At 40.7% G+C, this 21,786-nt stretch overlaps 1 protein-coding gene across 2 annotated transcripts; it reads left to right on the forward strand.

Annotated features, from left to right (window-relative positions):
* On the forward strand, positions 1-9,273 carry FAM161A (FAM161 centrosomal protein A). Of its 2 annotated transcripts, none has more exons than XM_075749820.1 (6): positions 1-191; positions 1,474-1,721; positions 2,165-3,349; positions 6,856-6,955; positions 7,533-7,684; positions 8,319-9,273. In XM_075749820.1, exons 1-6 carry the CDS (start codon positions 72-74, stop codon positions 8,794-8,796), a joined length of 2,283 nt encoding a protein of 760 aa, XP_075605935.1. In that variant the 5' UTR covers positions 1-71; the 3' UTR covers positions 8,797-9,273. The 2 variants fall into 2 exon arrangements, with proteins under 2 accessions (XP_075605935.1, XP_075605936.1); XM_075749821.1 differs by having other exon boundaries at positions 7,944-8,344.
* Positions 9,274-21,786: the final 12,513 nt, after the last annotated feature.

The raw sequence follows: 21,786 nt of genomic DNA on the forward strand, positions 1-21,786 counted from the left end.
TCCAGCCGCGGGCCGTCCCGCCTCCCCTTCCTCGGGTTCCTTGCCCTCCGGCGGCGAGGGCAGCGGTGGCCATGGAGGCGGCGCACCGAGCGGCGCGGCTGGCCGCCTCCTGCCTCCGCACCCCGCTCGACCCGCGCACCCGGGCGCCCGCCGCGCTCTACGAGCGGGGACCGCCGCCCGCCGCCCCGCAGGTACCGCCGGGGAGGGACGGGGGGGGTTTGGGGGTGCCTCCCGGTCCCCAGAGCGCGGCTGACGGCGGGTAGGAGGAGGGAAGCGCCGTTAGGGGTTGTTGGGCGACCAACCGGGGGAGGCGGGAGGCCTGAGGCTGGCTGATGGGCTCGCCTTAACGTGGCCCTGCCTGCAAACCTGCGGTACGCACACACACACACACACACACACGTAGGAAAACCTGACAGGTGGTCCTGCCGCAGCGCCTGTGCAACACCAATCTCTTAATGAGCTTCTTACCCCGGTGTCTGGAGAGCAGATTTAAGAGTTGGCGATGCCCCAGGCCAGGGGAGAGGCTTGGATCCTCCTGCGGGTCGGGAGATTTATAGACGACGTCAGAAGAAGCAGATTCAGACGGAGGTGGATGGTGCCTTTTGCTGGGCATTCTGTAATGGCTTTTAAAAATCTGCTTCTTTGATCGTGTAATTCATGTTGCATTAGGTCACTATGCTATAGAACAAATGAGTTCCAGATTTCTAGAGTGTGAACCAGACAAAACATAAGCAAGACTTTTTGTTGGAATGTCAAAGCTTCTTAAATACCTCCGTGTGGGAAAGTATTATTTTAATTTTGGATAAAAAAATTAGTCCTGTAATTTTTTTAAAACATGGTGTTTAAAAATAACATAAAGTAAGCCTTTGTAACGCAGACTAACCAGGTTGTAGTAACTTCTCTAACTCGTGTAAGCTTTAAAAAATATTTAAAGAACATGCTTGCCTGCACACAGCTGCAAGCTGCCAAACAGTAGAAGTATAAGCGCTACAGAATATCCCTGTCATTTCACAGTAAGTTATGGAAATGGGAATAAGCATTTATACACAGGATATCTAATGACTTTTTAGAATGCTTATGGAAATGGGAGGCAGAGAAGGTTCTGTTGTGGTTTTGTTTGTTTTCAAATAAAGGTGCTTTTTTTTTTTTTAGAGCTGTGTAGTAATCAAGGAAAAAATACACTTTATAAAATAGTTAAACTTTTTTCTTTTGATAAGTTCTTTTCATCATATTTCTTGGTATAAAGATACTGATTACAGGGACACACTTAGGAATTTCACATGCTTTAAGTAGGACCCTTAGGATATAAATTATTATGCCATAAGATTATTCCATGTAACTGCATTAGCATTGTATACAGGTATCTCTATTTGCTGTTACTGTATCATTCATTAGACTTAATTAGGATAAAGCAGTATTAAGAACCTTGTTCCCCTTTCTTCTAACAGTCAAAATTTTAAACATCTCTTCTAGGATGGTTTTGATTTGGATTCAAATACCGACGGAGAGCAGACCCTCTCTCTAAATGGAGACTCTGACTTTGGGATAGACTTTTCCAAAATGTGCAATTCAAATCAAGACTATTACTTGAAGCTAGAAGAGCTGAAGAATGCCCACTTGGAGACCATGGCAAAATTAGAAAGTATGTATCGGAACAAACTATATTTAAAAGGAGTACAACGCTCAGACAAGAAAACCGCTGCCTCTAGTACATGTTATAGGTAAGTTTGGTGGTACCTCCTACCTGAAGATTCTCAGTCATCTTTATAGTCACCTGTGATACAGCAGGGTTTGTTCTGGGGCTGGAAAGTGTTACTCTGCTCATTTCCTATAAGTAGATAATCAGAGAAAAGTTAGTTTTAATAATAAAAATGCTTATTCACCTTGCTAACGGACTGTGAGATTTACAAGTGGGTGTGCAGCAGAGACTGGACAACACATTTAGTAAAGCATGGTGCCTTTCCTTAAGAAGTGCTGACTTGTTCGCGGTCAGCACTTACTTAAAACTATGATCTGGTGTGAGTGCCCAACGTGCTTCTCTTCTCCCTTCCCTTTTCCACCAGCACCGTCCATTTTTGTTTCTAATGAAGATACCGTAGCGTGGAAGTTACTGGCAATGTTGAACTGGACTCAAACCAACTTTTTAATCTCTTTTTTTTTAAAGGCCAACTTGGAAGAAGAGCTCATATCAGCCTCTAAACTTGCACAAATCCTTTTCAGACTCTGACTTAAGTGATCGCTTAGGCTCAAGTCTATCTGATGGGTCTGACAGAGAATTAGCGTTTGAAGAAAATGGTAGTGAAACTGGATCATCTACATTTGCTAAGCAACAGATTGAAAAAATGTGGGACGGGTTCTCTGTGGAAGACTACATCTCCCGCACCAAACACAGCTTACCGAGCTCACCAGCCTTCAGAATGATACAGAAGAAACAGAAAGAGTGGTCACCAAAAGTCACTGTGCCCAAGCCTTTCCAGATGACTATTAGAGAAGCTAGAAAAAAAGAACAGAACATCAAATCAAAGTCACAGATTGAAATGGAAAATAACTTATTGAGGAAACAACTAGAGGAAGAAGCAGAGTGTCAGAAAAAGTTCCGAGCCAATCCAGTGCCCGCTGCTGTTTTCCTTCCACTCTACCACGAAATCGTGCAACGAAATGAAGAACGCAGGAGGTCTGTGAGAGAGAGAAGCAAACTCAAGCTTTTGGCTTCTCAGAAGCCATTTAAATTCATTGAACGAGAGAAGCAAAGGAATGAAATTAGGAAAATGCAATTAAGAGACCTTTCCACACCTGAAAAGAAAACAAAACTGTTCAAAGCAAAACCAGTTCCTAAATGTATTTATAGTCCAGCTGTTAATGACAAGCTGAAGGAGGAAGAGCTCTACAGAGGCATCAGGATCAGGATGAGAGCTGAAGAGTTGCTACGCAATTCATCTCTACCCAACAGCAGACTGGCTTTAACAAATGCCAAAAAAAAGAAGAAACACAAGTGCACCGAACCAAAGGAAACAGAACATACACTCAAGATCAAATCAAGTGTTCCAGATTTTGAACTCCTACACCAGAAATTTCAGAAACGGCTCCTGCAACAAAAACAAGTGAAACACCTTACAGTCTGTGAACCTTTCGATCTTCGTACCCCTCATATTCCCTCAAACAAGGGGAAGATTTTGAAGGACATTCAAGAAGATGAAGAAAAGTTGAAAGAGACACGCTGGCCATATGCCTCTCCAAGACGTAAACCTCAGATGAGACATTCAAGTGCAAAGTCCCATCTCTTGGGATTTGGAGCATCTAAATCACCCAAAATCACAGCATCCACAAGACAACGGCTACAAGCTGTAAGGTGATTACTGTAGCAATGCTCTACATTTCATATATAAGAGTAGACTTCTTTTGTATTTTTACATACGTAGTTAGTCCTTCCATGCGGTGAATATAGGACTTAATACATTAATATAAGGACTTAATTATAATATAAAACTTAAGTCCTATATTTAAAGATTTTAATTAGTATTTATGATTGCTAAAGAAACAGTAGTGCGTTGTTGTCACAATGTCCACAGGAAAGGGACAAATGACTGGTGTTTCCCAGGATATGCCTGAATCCCTTGAAACAGCACATACCTTGCGTCCTCTTATGCCATCCCTGTTTTTCTCTCTTGAATCTCCTTTGCCAAAGCTTCCTTTGAAGTCTTGTTCTCCATTTAAAATTAATTCAGCCTTAGTTTATTTTTCCACCCAGGAATTCACTTGAGGAAAAGAAAAAGCTGGAAGAACAACAAAAAAGGAACAGAACAAAGCAGAGACAAAGAACGAAAAAACTCCAGAAAATTGTAACAGCTCGGGCTGAGGCCAATGACCCACATCAGAGCCTAGCTCAGGTGTCTAAATCCAAATTAAAAACATTCAGGTATTTTGTTGTGTTCACCTGAATCCTGAACCTCTTGTTCTACATTGTATGTTAAGCATACAATGTAAAAAAAAAAGCATAGTCTAAAAGTGGTCCAATTTAGTATTTCAGCTGGGAAACTGTTGCCTGTTCTAATGATTTTGATCTATACATTCCACCTTATAGTATTATAGATTAGCTAACAGGAGACTCCCGTGTTTTCTCTCAGTTGACATATCAACTAAAGAGGAAAATTTAAAACAATGAAAATGAAAAGGAACAGTGTAGTTACACACTGGATTGATAGGTGTTGGTACTTCTTTGGTGCCAGCCATCTCCTCAAGTAGCGAACATTTCACAACTTGCTTTTGTCCCAGCAGTTCCCCACTTAAGAGGGAAAATTAGAACAGGAATATAATTTTAATTCAGCATATGTATCAGCAGCTAACAAGGAAGCTGCTGGTGCTTAGAATGGGATTCAAAGTTACCTTTAGCAGAGATACAAATTCACTGACTCTACACCGCTGAGAAGAGTGGTACACAGGGAAAAACACCAGAGCCTTCTTGGTGTGCTGTCAGCTAGCAGTCCAGATGCCTCCAGCTCTCTGATGCTGGTCTAACTCCAAAATTGCTTCTTGACCTTGTGTTTGTGGCTGATTTAACCATTTCTGCTTCTTGTGCTTTTTAATCCTAAAAAAAATAAATTAGTCCTGTTTGAATGAGTCTTTAGTGAGGTTTATAATCTCTTGGCATGATAGCAGTACAGCAGTATCGTCTGTTTAAGGCATCATTATGTGGAGACAGTGAGAGGTGCTGACTGCTCTGCCCCTGTTGCTTCATGCATAGGCAGGATTCTTGGGCAGCGAGTATGAATCCTAATTTCCAGTACCGAGGCAAACTGACAGTAGCAGGGCAAAACAATACAAGGGTGAATGACCGTGAGATACACCAGATCACAAGATTCATAGCCTGGACTAGCAGCTTTTAAGTTACCTTCCTCAGTTTCGTAGGGTGTTTAGAATACAGTCCAGGATAGAGATCTTTCTGAAATGAGGGTCAAGGGTAGGGCTGGGAGTTAAAAGGTAACAAAAGAGGTTTCATCATTCTTTTTTGCTTTACGTAGGTCTCTTCTTTACAGCTAAAATAGAAAACTGCAGATTTATTCATAATAGACTTTAAACTCTGGTCTGTTATAAGCAAATCTGCTGAAATAGCGTAGCACCACCTGCTAGACAATACCGCACATTGTTCCACCGGCAAACTTTGTAATGGTTATCTACCACCACCAGTGTTGCTGTGCTGTGACCAGGCAGAAAAAACGCAGCAGAAGCAGAAGCGTGTGCATTCTCACACGCTGAAAGCACAAAGCGCAGCGGCTCGGCAGCGTAAGCCAGGGTATGCCTGAAGAAGCATTGCAACGAGCATTTTGCTCGGCCACGTGGGCAGTCCGTGACCATCCCCCCGTACATCTGTGCCCACCTACCGCCTCCCCCAAAGACAGCTGAAGCCAAAGCGCACACAAGAAGCGGCGACAGTCTAGGATAAGCACAGCTAACCTAGGATCCCAGAGAGCAGAGATGCAGTGATAGAGATGCAGGTCAAAAGAGAACAGTCCCTTCTAAGTATTTTGTTAGAGTCAGAGCTCAAGCATAATTGCTTTTGCAACAGAACCGGCAGTTACTGTTAATAACAGGAGCTTTATAACCTAAGTGTCCTTGGGCAGATGATCTGCTGACTCTAGGACAGAAGCAGAAAACAATTTGAGTTACAGTAGCAAGGTGGAGAATTAAGAGAGACAGTGGGTGTGTTTACAGATTTGAATTCATTCAAGAGCGAACTTCACATTACAGTATTTAGCTTAATCAGATTTCAGGAGTATTGTAAAACACTCATGCTTAATCCCTGTCTGCACATAAAATTATGCTATTACAAAGCAAGATTACTTTCCTAGTGCTGATGCATTAAGGCTCGTACAAGTGCTTAACTTGATAATGCTTATTTCAGCACAGGCTGGGTAATAAGGTATATTAGCGTAAGTGCTCTTCTAACAGATAATTAGGTTTGTAGAAAGCCGCCTGAGAGAGCAAGCAAGTAGCAACAATGAAGTTCATTCCCTCCAAATGGTGAATAACTTGCCTTAATGCCCAGCCATATTGCTGACGTTCGGAGGAAGGCAAGGGAAGGAGGCAGGAGACAGAAGTGTAAAATGGCCCCTGGCTCTTGTACTTGCCCTTAAGTGTCTGACTTAGCACTGCTAGAGCTGGCCTGGTATAGAGGCAACGTCACCAAGAAGCGTCTTTGTCACACACTGAGGATTACAACCCATGCTATCTGGATTATCTAGTGCTTGCTGTGACCTGAGGTATCATTTCAGTTGATGAATCAACAGTTTCATCATTCCGCTATATTAACTGGGCCCTCGACAAGCCAACTAAGAAAAAATGATCCAGAATGTGCCCACCCCTCTTGTGAGGCAGACTGGTAAAGTAGCAAGATTCCTATCAGCGAACTTTAAATAAAAATCAGGACTTCAAGGTAACAATACTCATTTCCTGTGATGTATTCTTTTTAATTTTGCTTAGAACAACTGGGATATCTGTATGAAATCAGCATTTTAAAAACTAAATATCCAAATTTAAAATAAACAACAACTAAGTATCCAAAAAACCCCTAAGAATCCAAATTCAGACAGCCTCTACTTCGCCTCGCTAGCCAGGACCTCTCTCTGCTTATCCAAAGCGACTACTTCAGAGACACTTTTGTTCAGTACTTACAAGCAAGCAATTGCTGTGCAAATGAGACTATAAACCTCAGATCCTGTAACCACCAGAAAATAATTTACCTTTTATGTATCTTTAAGTAGGACAATATTTAGTTTGTTATGAGCAATTTAGCTGCTGTAGAAAATTACTTGTATTATAAATTAATAATAATTTCTCTTGTACTCTTATTTCCCTTAGGGATTATGAGAAGCAGAGAATGCAAGAGTATTTGCAAGAGTTGCAAGAAATGGAAGAAAGAGTAAAACAAAGGCCGCTGCTTTTTGAAAGAGTCACTCAGGTTGTCTCGCTTCTGTATTACTACTAAATCTTATCTTCAAATACTGCGTAAGACATTTGTAGTCAAACCTTTTTAGAAGATACACGACAGATACTTTTGAGACCAGCATTTGTCCGTTTCAATCTCTGTTGCCCCATCTTCATCTAAATATTACTAATTTTTGTGACTAGGCATTCATGGCATGCTTGTACAGGGAACAGAGGTGGCTGTTGTAAACGTGTTGTCTGATTCAGTTACAACATGAGTAACTAAACACAACAAAAAAAAGTTACAGAAAAAATGTGAGAGGTTTAAGTTACTACTTTTTTTAGGGCAGCAGCTCCCAGAGAGGGAAGGCAGAGGAAGAGGAGAAGGGATAAAGGAAAAGCAGGGAGCAAACTGATTTTAAACTAGCACAGAAAAGGAAAATCTGGTATAAAGTTTTCAAGTATTGTTTTGCCGTTCTTCCCTGCAGTAAATAATCATTCAACTTGTCAGATGCAATTAATGAAACAGAGTATTTGTATAAACAAAAGTATTGGAAAGACAGACATTTAATCTATTTAGATAACACATAACCATTGTGGTTTTCCTACAGAAAAATGCCAGAATAGCTGCAGAAAAGCATTACTCTAACAGACTGAGAGCACTGGGGATATGCCCAGAGTTTGTTTCAAAGAAAGGACAGACTACTAAATTGCTACAATGCTCCAGCGCTGAAGATTTTAACTCCACTGATGCCAGAGAAAGGTAGAGATTACTGAAGGTTTTTTTTTTTTTTTGCCACTACATACTAAGTAATTAGAAAGTCATTTTAGACGTGTAGGTTTGGGTTGCCTTTTTTTGTGGGTTTTTTGTTTTGTTTTTTTTGTTTTGTTTTTTTTTTTTTAAATTATTTCTAGTATTTCCCAGGTAAATATTTGACTATGTAGTTAGCTTTACTAACGTTAGCATTAGTATGTGATTTTTATTGTTTCTTCCCCGAATTAAATATTATTTCATAAAACAGAGGAGAGGACTGGATACGTTACATAATGCACTTCAAAGACAAATGAAGAAAAACATTTTTTATTTGTTCCTTTCACCAAAAATTCTGGGAGGTTGCTAGCAAGTCACTTCATTCTATATTACCTTTACTGAATTTTTTAAACAAGCCTTATTAAAAAATACTTTTCAATATCTATTAGGTGTCATGATTTAAAAGGAAGCAGAAATAATAGTTACTTTCTAGCATAAAAGGAAACTCTGGTGTGTCCCCTTCTTCCTCAGTTTCACCCCAGCCAAGTCTCCCAGGATTTGTCCTAGATTACCTGAAGGTAGTTTAATAGCTACTGGAAAGCATCCTACCTGAAAATAAAATCACATGTGCAAATTGTCTTTTCAGAGTCATCAAGGATAAAGTGAAAGAAAGAGAATCCTTTGAGGCAGCAGCTGACAGCAGTCCTTGGTCTGAGCAGTCTTGTGAGGAGGACGAGGGAGAGAAGAGAAAAGGTGTCAAACCCTCCACCTGGGACGGCCAGTCCAGTGAGCTGGAGGAGGAGGAAGAGGCAAGAGCCAGCCCTCGTGCCCATCAGCCTTGCCACGCAGGGGAGGATGGGTCCAGCCCCACCTCTGACCAGCACCGTGAAGAGGACGAGGAAGAAGAAGAGAAAGCAAAGGCAGACCTGCTGCTGGGCCATTCCCAGGAGGAGGAAGAGGAATATGATGTTCAGTCAAGACCCAGCTCTCGGTCTGACCAGTGCCATGAGCGTGAAGAGGAGGGTCAGTCTGGCCCTGAAGCTGAAGGTACCTTCGGATATGAGGATGAGGGATATGAAAACGAGGATTCAGAAGAGAAACCCAGCGATGAAGATGACGACTGAGAGGAAGGCAGACAGGATGGCCCGGGGCTCAGGAACCTGCTTCATTGCTGGCTGTGAAATAGACAAAGAAAAACTTGGCTTTTTGCTCCTGATACAAAATTCTGTGAGTTTTAAGCTCTTAGTATAACAGCCTTTCTAGCACAAACGAGGATTACAAACAAGCTTTGTTGGGACAGAGAATAATGCAACATTGCTCAGGTGCTAAAGACATGTTCATCGAATAGTAAATACCTTTGTTAAAACTACCAGGTTTGCAAAAGCATCTGTAATGACTAACCATAAGGATTTTTTTTTTTTTTTATAAAATTTTTCCAGTGCATCCAAGGGCACTAAATCTGTTATTTCTTCCTTCTGACTTTGAGAAACATAGTTTAGATGTTTATCGTTATTACTTCTATTTATTTTTGAAGTGTGAGCATAACTAATATGAATTTGAAACTTATTTTTTTAGTTAAATAAAATATCCATTGTATATGTCATACATGACAAAATTAATCATTACTTCAACAAGGAAAATCAGAGTTTACAATCTCTAGTTATACTTGACAACCCACAATACAAACTCAAGGATGGTTTGCTTGTGCTTGTCAGTATTCCATAATTCTGAAGACTTACTGAATATGTTACTGAATTCATAGTCATATATTTGTCTCTAGTAAAATAAATTTTTTAAAGAAGGCAGAGGATCTCTAAATTATGTTTTTCTCATAAAGGTTATTTGAAGAGGTCTCAAATCAGAAAAAATTCAGATCTGTTTTTAAGATTTGACAGCACTCAACTAAGTATTCTCAAAGAATATAAATATATAATTGCTGAACTATTAAGACAGACTAAAAATATTACTAAAACTCCTTTGAACTGGAAGCACTAGCAAAAAACCCCAATGCTTTTTTAAGGTTTTAGAAGGAGGAGTTGGGGATCTGTGTATAACTTGAGGTTTTCCACTGTATTTTTACTATATTAACCCTCATAACAGAATTAATGAACATTGGTAAATATGATATAACGGGGAAGAATTAGTACAGCTTTTGGAGGTTATGCCTCAACTTTTTTAGCATTTCTGAAAAAGTCAGGCAGAATCACATGGACTAAGGGGATCCAACTGATATGGTTTACCTAGATTTCCAGGAAACATTTGACACAATTTGCATCAAAGGATCTTAAAGAAACCAACCTTACTGTAGGAAAAGAAAGATCTTCATGAATTAGTAACCAATTAAAAGTTCAGGAAAGAAAAGGTCAATTTTCACAGTGTAAATGCAGTTATCAGCAGACATTCAATGAGATTAAAATTGTTCAGAGTACTCAGAAGGGATCTATAGTAACAATTCCAAAGGGTTTGCTGAGGCCACAGAATTATTGTGAAAAAATGAAACAGACTGCAAAGAACATGCTGAAGGATCTTATGGCCATGATAGAACAGATATAGTTCAGTTTTAATAAGTGCAAATAAATGCATGTGAGGGTACAAAAAAAAATATATTCCTAACCTAGATATTCAGGGAATAAATTCAGGGAAGCTACCCTAGCAGGAAGGAGATGGATAGAAAAGTTTCTCACAGATTATTGAATATTCTGTCTTTAATATTTTAATTAATGGCCAAAGCACGGAAGTAGAAACATGTTCAAAAATTTGCAAAGAAAATGAGAAAGGTGTATCCAAAAAACAGATTAAAAATACCACATGGGAAGAAGAGGATACTTTTGCATATAGACTGCAGTATTAAATAAGAATTTAAAAGTGCAAGAATAACATTTCTTTTATGGGAATTCATCACCTGAAGCTGCAAGGAGAGAGACCCAGATGACTGGTTGAGCCACAGATACTGAACCACAAAATGTGACCATTAAAAAAGTGATGGAATCAAAGGATGTGCCAGGCACAGTATTTCCAGCAGGCTTGGAAGAACGGTACTTGCAAATCCACAAACACTACAGATCCTAGTCTGGGGTTCTCATGGTACTGATTGTGAGCGATAGCCTTGGTTGGAAATTCCGTACTAAACTTCCCCTGGTGTGTATCTGCTCACATCTGCCACAGGTTTCACTGAGATAAGCTGTAGCCATATCCACCAAGCCGGAGAAGGTTGATGTTACAGGCAGTCTGAGGGGTCAGCATTATCACTTGGCTGCAAGGCACTGGCTTGCAAGTGTATATAATTTGTAGGGAATATAGATCCCAGGAAAGGGATACAGATTCTGGAAGTTTAGTGCTCACAGGCAGTGCTTTTGTTATGGAAAAGCTCTAATATCTGGTGAGCCCAGGCTGCAAACAGTCATAAAGTCATAGAACCTGCACTGTAATAAGCCAGCTGCATTTACTGAAGTTGATTTGAGAGACATCAGCAATGGTATGTTCTTAGCAGCAGCAAATTCCACAAGAACAGGAATATCACAACTTTGAAAGTTAAAGTACCACTGAACGCTTCTTCTAAAATCAAAGCATCCAATTTTGAAAAACAGGCTGCAAACGCACAACACCCAGCTGGACTCCAGCATGGCTATGGGAGCAAGAATTGCTACTGTGGATGGTTGTACAACATCTTGAGCTTTGGGCAGACAACCACCCCTCTTCAGGGGCTGTTCCTGTCTTTTGCTTTGCCTTCCAAGTTTGCCTGCATTTCTCAAGCATTCTTTGTATATATGATACCACTTCCTCTAGAAACCATCATCTTCTCATGTACATAATTACCACAACATCAAGAAGGTTACCTTTGAGGAAAAAATTATTATGTTGTTACCTTTTACAGCTGCTCCAAATGAAGAGAATAATAAAAGAATTTGACTCTTTGAAGAAAATGTTTAAAGTCATCACTATTTTGAAATTATTTAATTATAGTCTCATTTAGAATCCTCAGGCTTCTAGAAAGCAAAATATTTGCCTGAGCTTAGCAGATAATAGGCACTCTAAAGATCAAAATACATATTAAAAATTCTTTCTAAAAGTATGTCTATACAGTTGTCCACAAATTTAAGTCAAACATCAGTTTTGTATGCAGAATACATTTGTCCAGGAATATTAACTAGTCCATTATTAGAAGATATGGCAGCTGCATGCTTAAAATGTTAACATGCAGATAAAATTAGAAACAGTTTGATGTCTGCCCTCCTCATCCTTCAGTGGAATTTCAGTCTTACATCTCTGGTTGTATAATGTTTTGATAATTATTTGGCTTTAGGGGGGAAAAAAAAAAAAGCCCTTGCATACTCCAGGAAAACTCAAAATTGCTTCTTTCTTCAATAGGAATTTCAGGTATTTGAGGAATGCCAGATCAGAACTAAGACTTACCATAGTGTCAGAAAAAATCCTGTCCCTATTATAGACTAAAACCACCTAGCAATCAGATGAAGAAACAGAAATCCAGGATCACATGAGTAAGACAAACTGCACAGACACAAAGAAAGTTGTAGGACCTGATGTACTGCTTCAGATATTAGTTTTGTATTAAGGAATAACAGCATTAAGAGACTGCCACTCTGCTAAGTGTGCACAAACACACAGAAATAAATCCTCAATCCAGTCTTACCAGGCATCTCTGCATACATGTTTACTCACAGAGTAAATCCTTTCATAGACAGCTGAGCGTCTAAAACAGCTTGCATGTGCCCAAAGAACACAAGCTCTGTCCTCCCCTATCGTTCCTCTTCCTCCTTGTTTTTCAGACCCATTCCTTGAGTCCAATTAACTTACTAAAATAGCCCAGGCCAAAGGAGAGGATGAAGTCAGGAGATGACAGGGGCAAGCAGGACTTCACCCTTTTAACGCTGGCCAGTTACGATCAGTGTCTCACAGAACTGCAACTCAGGATTTGCCACGTGAGAAAATCCCCCACATGCTTAACTGGCTGTAGTACAGAGAAGACAGATATTTTTGGGCAAGAAATACTGTTATTTTCTGATAATTAAGACTGTAAATGAGACCATGTTTAATTTCATGAACACAAATGGTACTGCGGAAGCCAGTTGCCAAAAGAACTAAACCCAAGTGTATTTGCACTTCCACAGCTCAAAACCTGCTACTAATAGTTAGAGCTTACTAACAATAAGCTGATTACTAACAATAGTTAGGCAGGTTAACAATAAGAAGGTTAGTAAGATTAAGCAGGTTACTGATTAACTATAAGTAACCACATTACTAACACTGCTAGGAAATTCTAGTTGCCAGCATAATGAATTGTTACAAACCATTCCATTACCACATTTTTCAGATCATCACTCTGTTTTCAAACACAGCCTCCCACACTCAGATGTACATGGTGCTCATGAAGGGCTTCTGTTGACTTGCTATACTTTAATGCATATTTCAAGCCATCTTACATTTTCTAAAAGGGATAAGAGATATACAAGTTGGATTTGTAATAAGAAGTAAAAACAAACAAACAAAAATCAGCTCTTAGAGCTGTTAATGTGTGCATCTCATTCTGATTAAGTTCTGCTCTGGGGAGCTCAGTCCAGTATCTCCTTTATCCCTGGAGGTGCTGGAATTGCCAAGGGCACCATCACAGCAAGTCAAGCAGTGAGCTCTCGGATCTAATACTGAAGGGGCCACAGCAAGGCGTGAGTTAACACGTTCCTTGATCACAACCAATTTGGGGTTTTGAACTCAAAGTTTTCTAAGAAAAAAAGCAACTCCAACAGAGGTGCTAATACATTAACACATTAAAGAAAACGCTATCTACCAAGCTTGTTATGTTTCTCAAGTTACTTACAAAGCACAGAGATACTGCACTATTATATGCCACTTCGCGTTGGCTGGAGACATCATTATTTCCAAATGGGATTAGCCGGAGAACACCCACAGTCATTGACACACTTAGCATTGGTGAGGCAGTAAACATACTGGGTAATATTCAACTTTGTATGCAAAGTAACTAGGGAAAAGTCACTGTCACAGACAATAAAATACTAAACTCTACTGGCTGCCCTGTTCACCCTAATGCAGAGCCAGCAAGTCTAAAATGCTGGCCAAACTCCATTTTAGGCCACCACTGAACTCAGTACTGCTTACGTGTGAAACACACTCAATTTAACACTAAATGAAAAGAAAATCCACCCTGAAAGGTGTTTCTCTGAAATGAATTTCTGCATAACTCCTCTCTTCAGGACAGAGTTGCCATATCCGAAAGGAATTTCCATCCCCTGCTATGGCGGGCAGCTGAAGGGGCAGGAAACCCAAGCGGGGAATGTCCACGTAACCCAAGGGCTTTCTAACATGCAGCCTACAAAGCACTTTCCACACCATTCTCATGAGGCCTGTGTTTTGACACAGAAGACTCCTACTATACCTGCAAAAAGCTTGGAATTCCTCAGGCAGAAGAAATTCTGGAAGGACCAAGTATTAGGGGAAAAAAAAAAGCCAAGTCTGTCTTCATGGCAATCCACCTGTAGATGGGATTCCTAATGGTTTCTCAAAGGGCAGCGCAAAACAATCCAAAGAAACTGCACAGCAGAATTTTTCATCTACATTCGTAAATCGCCTTGCAGGAAACCAAGTAGTTTCCATGATGTGGCAAGATCATTATTTTTTTATTAATACTTTTATCAAAACTGCAGTAAAACACATTATCTAAACAGCATAGAGATGCTGAAAACACACTTCCCTTTGCTGCTGCAAGTTGTATTCCTAACTCACCACCACAAGCATCCCTTTCACACATTACCCATTCAACACAGTTCTTCAGCTCTGCTATTTCCTTCAGGCAGGCATCCTGTAAGACAATGGAAATAACTTGAGAAATTATTTGTTATTTGTCCATACATGTCTGCGGATACCATTCACTTGCCATAAATGAGAACAAAGAGCTGAGGCAGCATGACATACTCGATAAAGTACTTGTGAAATATTTTTCTTAACCAACCTATGGTTTCACAGAACAGTTTGAAATGAATTAAGTTTGCCTCAGGTAAAAGGAAACAGTCCCTTTCCTCTCTCCTCTTACTACTGCTCGTAAAGTCCAGATCAAGAAGTACTTCCGAGTACCCCGTAAGCCTGTTTGACTTGCTAAAATAGTAGAAATAATCTCAGCAAAACACTCATGTTGCAACAAAAGCCCTTTCCAGCCATTTTGGTGAGCATCAGTGCAAGCACAAGGGGAGGGAAGATCAGATGACTGCTAGTAAAAGCAGGGGGGAAGTAAACAACAAGATGAGCTGTTAATTTGTCTCAGCCATAATACACAAGGACATCCCAAGCACAAGTTTCTCAGTTTGTTTACTATACAAAAATAACTTCTCAGATACACTGAAGGATCTGAGTATCATTTTTCCCAGGCTTCCAATATAAGCCTAGCACAGATTTTTTACAGTCATTTTGAAAATCCCACCTTTCTGTTCATTAGACTTTTCCCTTATACATAGGCCAGCTGGGAGGCATGGGCTGAAACACAATCTGTTCCTCACATATTTGGTTAGAGCTTTTTTTTTTTTCTTTTACTAGTGTGAATGCAATTTTGCCAGTAGCCATAGGGTACACTGTAGTACACCAGCATGTCCCTGGAATTCCTCATCTGGATGTGGCCCTAGTACCCACAAAAGAGGCTGAACAGACAATATTTGTGTTTCTGCAACATCTACTGTACCTCACCTCATCTGCAGTAGGACTGCTAACTCCTCACATTGTCCTGCCACAAAGCCTTGGATGAAGTGATTTTTTGAGAAAGCAGCCCAACCTCCACTCTAGCGCTGGTTAAAACCCTTTGAAATATAGGGAGGAGACGACAACCACCCTCCCAAAAGGTACCCTTGCTCCCCCAAGAAAGGTGGGGGAGAGGAGATGGACAGAGAATGAGAGTTTTTCTATTTTCTCCCACACTCCTCCACTCAATTTTTCAAATTGCTACAGATTTTCCCTTGGTTTAGTTTCCCGATGCGTTCCCTTGCCAGCCACGCTGCTTGTGCCATTGCAAGGGAGAAATGGGAATAACAACAAAGAGGAAAAAACCCGACCTCTTTCAGCAGTAATACCAGCCTCACATGTGCGTGAGCCTCCCTGAAGACGAGGATGCTGTGCAGTCACAGGGGTCTGTTTAGGTCCACTGGCTGTACAGGGCAGCAGGACTGACTGAAACAGAAACCCTGCCGACCACTTAACACCAAAGAAGCAAAAACATTGCCAATGCAGACTTTTTTCTGTCTTTTTTTTTAATGTCAAAATTGATACTCTCAATGCTGGAGCAAAATCTGATTTTCAAAAAAGAAAGTATCCCTTTTAAAAAGGAATCCTAACAGAATAGATACAAAAGCTACGTTCTAAAGGATATAATAATTTTCCACATGGGAACTATGACAGTCTTAAGTTTTTTGTTTGGGTTTTGGGGTTTTTTTGGGGGTGTGGGAGGGAGGGAGTGGATTGAGTGGGATTTTTTTAGAACTTCCTGCTGCACAAGCTCTTTTGAGCCTGCATCCCAGACATTTTGCTGCAGAATGTCTACTTACGTCCCAGTCACACAAAGAACAATCGTAACAAGAATTATTGTATTCTGTACTATAAACACTGGTGGAATGAAATAGAAAGATTAAGGAAAAAGAATTAAAAATAGAACTCTTTTCTTCCCAAAGGAAATAACATGAGCATGATTTTTACCCCAGCGTCTTTTGTCATTGTTATAACAATGGCTCATTTTAGGCCATATCTCAGTGCGCTCACAATCAGGAAACCCTGGTACAAATGTACTACAGCAGCTTGTGCTTTGTACTGTACATCTGGAACAGCACCACAGATTTCAAGGGACTTGCTAGAGGTTAACATACCTGTTTCGGGGGATATGTTTTCCTAGAACGCAACTCTGACGATACCTGTAGCACCGGAGAGCTCTGCAGGTTACCAAAGCAAAGACGACTTGTTGGAACATCTCAGCTCTCTAGATAAAATTGTTCATTTTGCTGCGGGGCAGGCTCAGAGACCAACTGCTCATCAGGCCCAGATCCTAGCTCGATAAAAAGAGGGATACCTGGCAGAAAAGCACTCAGCACCACATTTCCATGCACTCTTATTTCCAGCAAGACCTCTACCTTTGACTTCACAGGAACTGCAAGAATTCAGTTCTCAGGATTTGACTTGCTAGAGGAAAATATTTATCCCTTAGTGATAGAGCAGTGTCTTGACCTGGAAACTCACAGCTCTGGAGAACATGGAAGTGTTAAGATGTCTTAACTGCTTCCCCCAATGTTTTGCCAGGAAGAATACATCTTCGCTACTAACAAGGGCAGAGTGTTTCTCTTTACGCTGCAGCGAATACAAAGTTCACATTGAGGGTGTATGTTTCTTTCATAATGGGAACACCAAAAGACCACATTAGTTATTTTTCACTGTACAAAGCTAAAAAGCTGTTTCTCTATTCATCACCAATGGACATTAAGGGAAACCCTGAGCCCCCTGCAACTTCACTGGTGCAAAACCTGCCCACTCTTCTTTTTTCATGTCTCCCAATACAGGAAACAAGCAACAAGCCACCTTTCTTTTACATATTTCAGAAGTTAAAACACTTCAGAGTGAGCATAGGAACTAGAAAGAAAATAACTGTACACTGGCCTACATACATCAACACATCCACATTTCCTCTGATAAGCACTTTCTCATTTTCCAGAATCAAGATTTTTCCTTTTTCCCTTCCTTTGTCCTTTTGAGCTTGGACTTTAACTCTTCCATTTAAAAAAAATGGTTTGCTGTGCTGGGTTTGCTCCACCTCTCCCATCCTGAGTTCCTTCCAGAGAGGCCCTTGGCTTCTTCACTTTAGCAAACCACCCTGGGTAGGGGGAAAAGACAGAACATGCTCCATGCACTTTTTGAACAACTTAAATGTTCTCTGCTCAGCCTCCAGAGTCTGACTGCTTATTTGAGAAAGTGAGGTGGAAGGCCAGGTCTTAGTAAAAGAAGCAGATGCTTTGAATGAAACAGGGACCAGGATTTCACCCACATCTCCCTCAGAAGTCACTTTAAACAATGAAAACAAATGTTATGGCTGGGCATTTTCCACAAGGAAGACACCAGAATCCTGGCCAGCTCTAGAAACTGGCTGTATTAAAGCTGTGCATTATCTTGTCAACATGTAGAACTCTTCTTTAGCAAGTCCATTAATATTAATGAAATCACGTACACGCTTCCCCATTCCTGGATCTGTCCAAGTCCAAAGCTAATTACATTCTGAAGAAGGAAGCTGTTGGCAGACACAGCACGCGTCATGCCGTAAGGCTGAGTGCTTCCCCTCTTTTCCTGCTGTGCGGAATACAAGAGAGACCTATCTACCAGATATGCAGGAAAGTTTCATGTCCAGAGCCCTCTACATCTCTCAACCGCAGGCCACAGGAGACTTCACGAGCTCTCTTGCTTTCTCTCCATTAGGATTCCTTCCCAAGTTCCCTATTCCTCAGCACTGTAGAGGAATACTCTGGCCAAGAGGTACACCCATTTTCTGTATCATCTTAAGAGTATGATGCTGGATCTTCCTGCTGTGATGATTTAAAAATATCTTCAAAGCTCTCAATTCCTTTAAAATAAAAAGTTGTAAACCCAGGTTTAAAAATCCAAGCCTGACCTTACACTTGCTGAAACCACTCCCTTAAGGAATAACAGCAAAGTAAAGATTAGAGTTCACCTGCACTTGAATTCCTCGCAGCTGCTTGAAGGCATTATCAGTTCTGGCAAACACTTGCTAGACAAGGAGAGCCTGGAGTTCATTCTAGTGTGTGGGTCACCTCGAAGACATAAAATTCATCAGCTTTTGAGCAAAATAAATTTGTGGTCAGACACAAAAATAACATTGGTGAATATCCAAGACAGACTGCCTTCATTCTCATAATATATTTGGCCCATGGAAAAAATAGACTACGGAGGGGTGTGCTATTTAAGTGAACAGATAGCACGGAATTTTTAGGATGATGAAAACAGCTGGTTGTTTCAAAGCACCTATGTGCAGTGGCTGCACATTGACAGCATTGTGAACAAAACAGTTTTATTCATCCCCTCTATGGAAGATGTAAAGTTTTATGTCAGAGTCACTTTATCAGGAGGTGCAGGATAGCAGATGCATTAGCAGAGGAAGGAATCAATTCGGTCAATAAAGGAATTGATACCTGTCTATAGTTAGAAAATATCTTTTACAGAACAAGCTGTTCTTCCAGATCACTGAGAAATTAAAGAGAGTTTTATTGAGTTTCTAAATACACAGATACATGCATAATTAATATTGTCTAAATGCCAGACATTAAGAGTGGTTTAGGATTTTAAATGTTCTCTTCTTTTGTTCTTTCCTTCTCAAGAGTGCATCTAACAGCTATGGGGAAAAGAATAGACACGTAAAACAGTTAGGAATCCCCTGTATAATGAACAGGGGTCTGGAATGCAGAGCTTAAGGTAGCAAGTACAGATGCTACTCATCACAGAATCTATTCAGCAAGAAAAAAAAAAGGAGTCAGTCTTCTCTTCCTGACCCACTGGTAGGTGGCAGGACAGTGGCTTTCTGGCTTCTCCATCCATAAAGTGCACATAATATTCATCCACATTCCTAATACTCAATGAGATTACTGGGCAGAAAGGCCTCTCACATGCAGAAGTACTAACTAGGACATTCTGGGGGAAAAACAGGGTGATTTTCATTGTCTCCCAGAAATCTAGCCTCTTCCCAGGACAGGTAGGGAGGCAAGAATGCACGTATTCACAGGCAGGACTGCCTGCATCAGATCTTCCTGGCAGCATTAGCGAGCCTTACTGGGCTAGAAGACTGGCTGCCTTTCAGAGCTCAGTCTTCACAGGACAGGCCTGGAACACGCTGGCAACACAGGCTCCCCTGCCAGAGCCTAGCCTATACATGCAGGCCATCCACTGAACAACGGTCAGCAGACACGCTTCAGGAGAGCTAAATTCATCTTCAAGTTTGTGAAGTGTATAAAAGAGTGAAAAAAATCAAAGGGTACTTCTACATCACTATCTTAGTTTGGCAGCAAAGCGCACTTGATGCAAATCTTCCAATTGTCCCTGCGTCTTGCTGTGGTTCATGTCACTAAAGAAAAGCAAAGTGGAATCCTTTCCGATCAAATTAACCAGAAATTCATCCCAGCCACCAGTGGGTGGTTGGTCCCAAGGACTAAAGAAGAACTAGTCCGAAGTAAAACCCTTGAAACACAGGCAAGTATCAGGCTGTCACACTGAGGGTTCCTCTCTCCCGTTTGCCACACTTGCTAACGGAGATGCAGGTAAAGCCTCCAAGTACAAAGGACGCTGTGGAGGGCATCCAGCAGGTGGCAATCTGCTGATAGCAGTGACACCAAGGAGTCAGCGGGAGGTCCCACTTCTGCAGAGGGCTCAAGGATGAGAATAGGGAAAGAGGAAGGCAGTGCAAATAAAAAAAAAATTGTGCGACCTTTAAGTTATCGACTTATTTTTCTCTTTTTGAGAAGTTCAAACAAAGCAGGCACCAACTGGGGAGATAGACTTACTTGCCATTATGGATAAAATATTTTCTTAATGGTGTAAAAGCACCCAATTATTCCATGAAGGAACATCTACTTTGCATTTCATCTGTTCCTTGAAAAATGTTTTAAGATGGGTTTTGCAACATGACACAAGCTTGGAGGTATTACTCCACATAATCAGTTTCATCAATAGACCAGGCAAATAATGAACTGAGTTTCTTGTTACCACTGTCACCAAGAAGTGAAAACATTGACAGAGAGCTGTGTTTAATTCTTTGAGAGTATTCATTAAAAAGCAAAACAAATACCCAGACATAATCCATACTATCAATACCATAGGTTCTTATCCCTTCACCTTGTCTCAAAAATAATTAGAAAAGATGTGGTTGTCAGACAGGAGCTTGACATAACTTCATACAGAGGGAATAACTGCATATAGAAGGCATGAATGACTCCACGTAGAACTGCATATAGCCATTTCTGTGTAGAACTCCCCCTGTCAAAACACACTGACAACAAGCACAGGAAATTAAAAAGCACAATCCTCTACAGCTGAAAGGCAGAAGACTTAGCTTAGGAAAGCAGACCTCTCCATTCTCTCGGTCTGGAGGTGTCTCACGTTTGTATCTTTTCTGTTCAGCTTCCAGTTCCACAATCCTTCTCTGCAAGGCCTCTGTGTCTCTTTTGGACTGAAAAAGAAATTTCTCATACCTGTTCTGGATCCTTCTATCCTCTTTGCAGTTTGGAAAGTCTGAACCTTCAAGTGCTTCATCTGTGGGTCCTTCTAAGAGGATCTTTGAAGTGGGCAACTAACTTGGATTTGTTTTCCAGTTTACTCTCTCTAGTACTATTAAAAGTAAAACTTGTAAACACTGAATTTTACAGATATTCACCTAGGCAGTAAACCTGTTTCTCTAAAGCAGCATTCACAGGGTAACAGAAAAAACAACTTTTTTTTTCTTTTTACATACAGGGAAACCGACTCAGAAGCTGCATGGCTTCTGCGGCATATAGATTCACAATCTATACACCAAATCCATAGCCTAATCGAGAACAAAAGTCAGGGCAGAGTTTTTAAAGCATTTAGAAGGCTTGTAGTCTGCAATCACCTATATGCTTTTGAAAGCACCTCTCCAGCCTTCATTCCACTAACATCTGCTCACCCAGAAGTAGGTGTGCGTGCAACTTTACTCATTTATCATTCCTTTGACACGATCCCTGCACCATTGCACTATGAGTATCCCTTCTGAATCCTTGGAGAAAAAAAAAAAAAAAGAAAAACCACAATAGTCTATTGCAGAAAAAAGTCCACAAAGCAGGAAGTGAATTCCCCCCTTTAAGCAAGAGAAATGTTCAAAACACCTCCCTTAGGACTGGACATTACTTACAGCCACATAAGTGCAAATGCCTATATATATATCTCACAAAAAGCATTAGAGAACATGGCCAAAGGTCTCCTGAAACTAGTCTACACAGAAAATAGAGTTCAGAGTACAGGCCTCCCTCTTTCCTTCTCTGCCCGTATGTCCCTCTATCAACTGTTCTCGTTTCCAGAAAAATCAACATTTTCCACATCAACAG

Source organism: Balearica regulorum, chromosome 3, assembly GCF_011004875.1.
Source record: "Balearica regulorum gibbericeps isolate bBalReg1 chromosome 3, bBalReg1.pri, whole genome shotgun sequence".
In the NCBI taxonomy this organism is placed as follows: Eukaryota; Metazoa; Chordata; class Aves; order Gruiformes; family Gruidae; genus Balearica; species Balearica regulorum.

Coding starts and splice junctions, on each gene's coding strand:
- FAM161A (XM_075749820.1), top strand. CDS start 72: ATGGAGGCGGCGCACCGAGCGGCGCGGCTGGCCGCCTCCTGCCTCCGC. Junction 1,722..2,164: donor GCCTCTAGTACATGTTATAG/GTAAGTTTGGTG, acceptor TTTTTTTTAAAG/GCCAACTTGGAAGAAGAGCT. Junction 3,350..6,855: donor CAACGGCTACAAGCTGTAAG/GTGATTACTGTA, acceptor TATTTCCCTTAG/GGATTATGAGAAGCAGAGAA.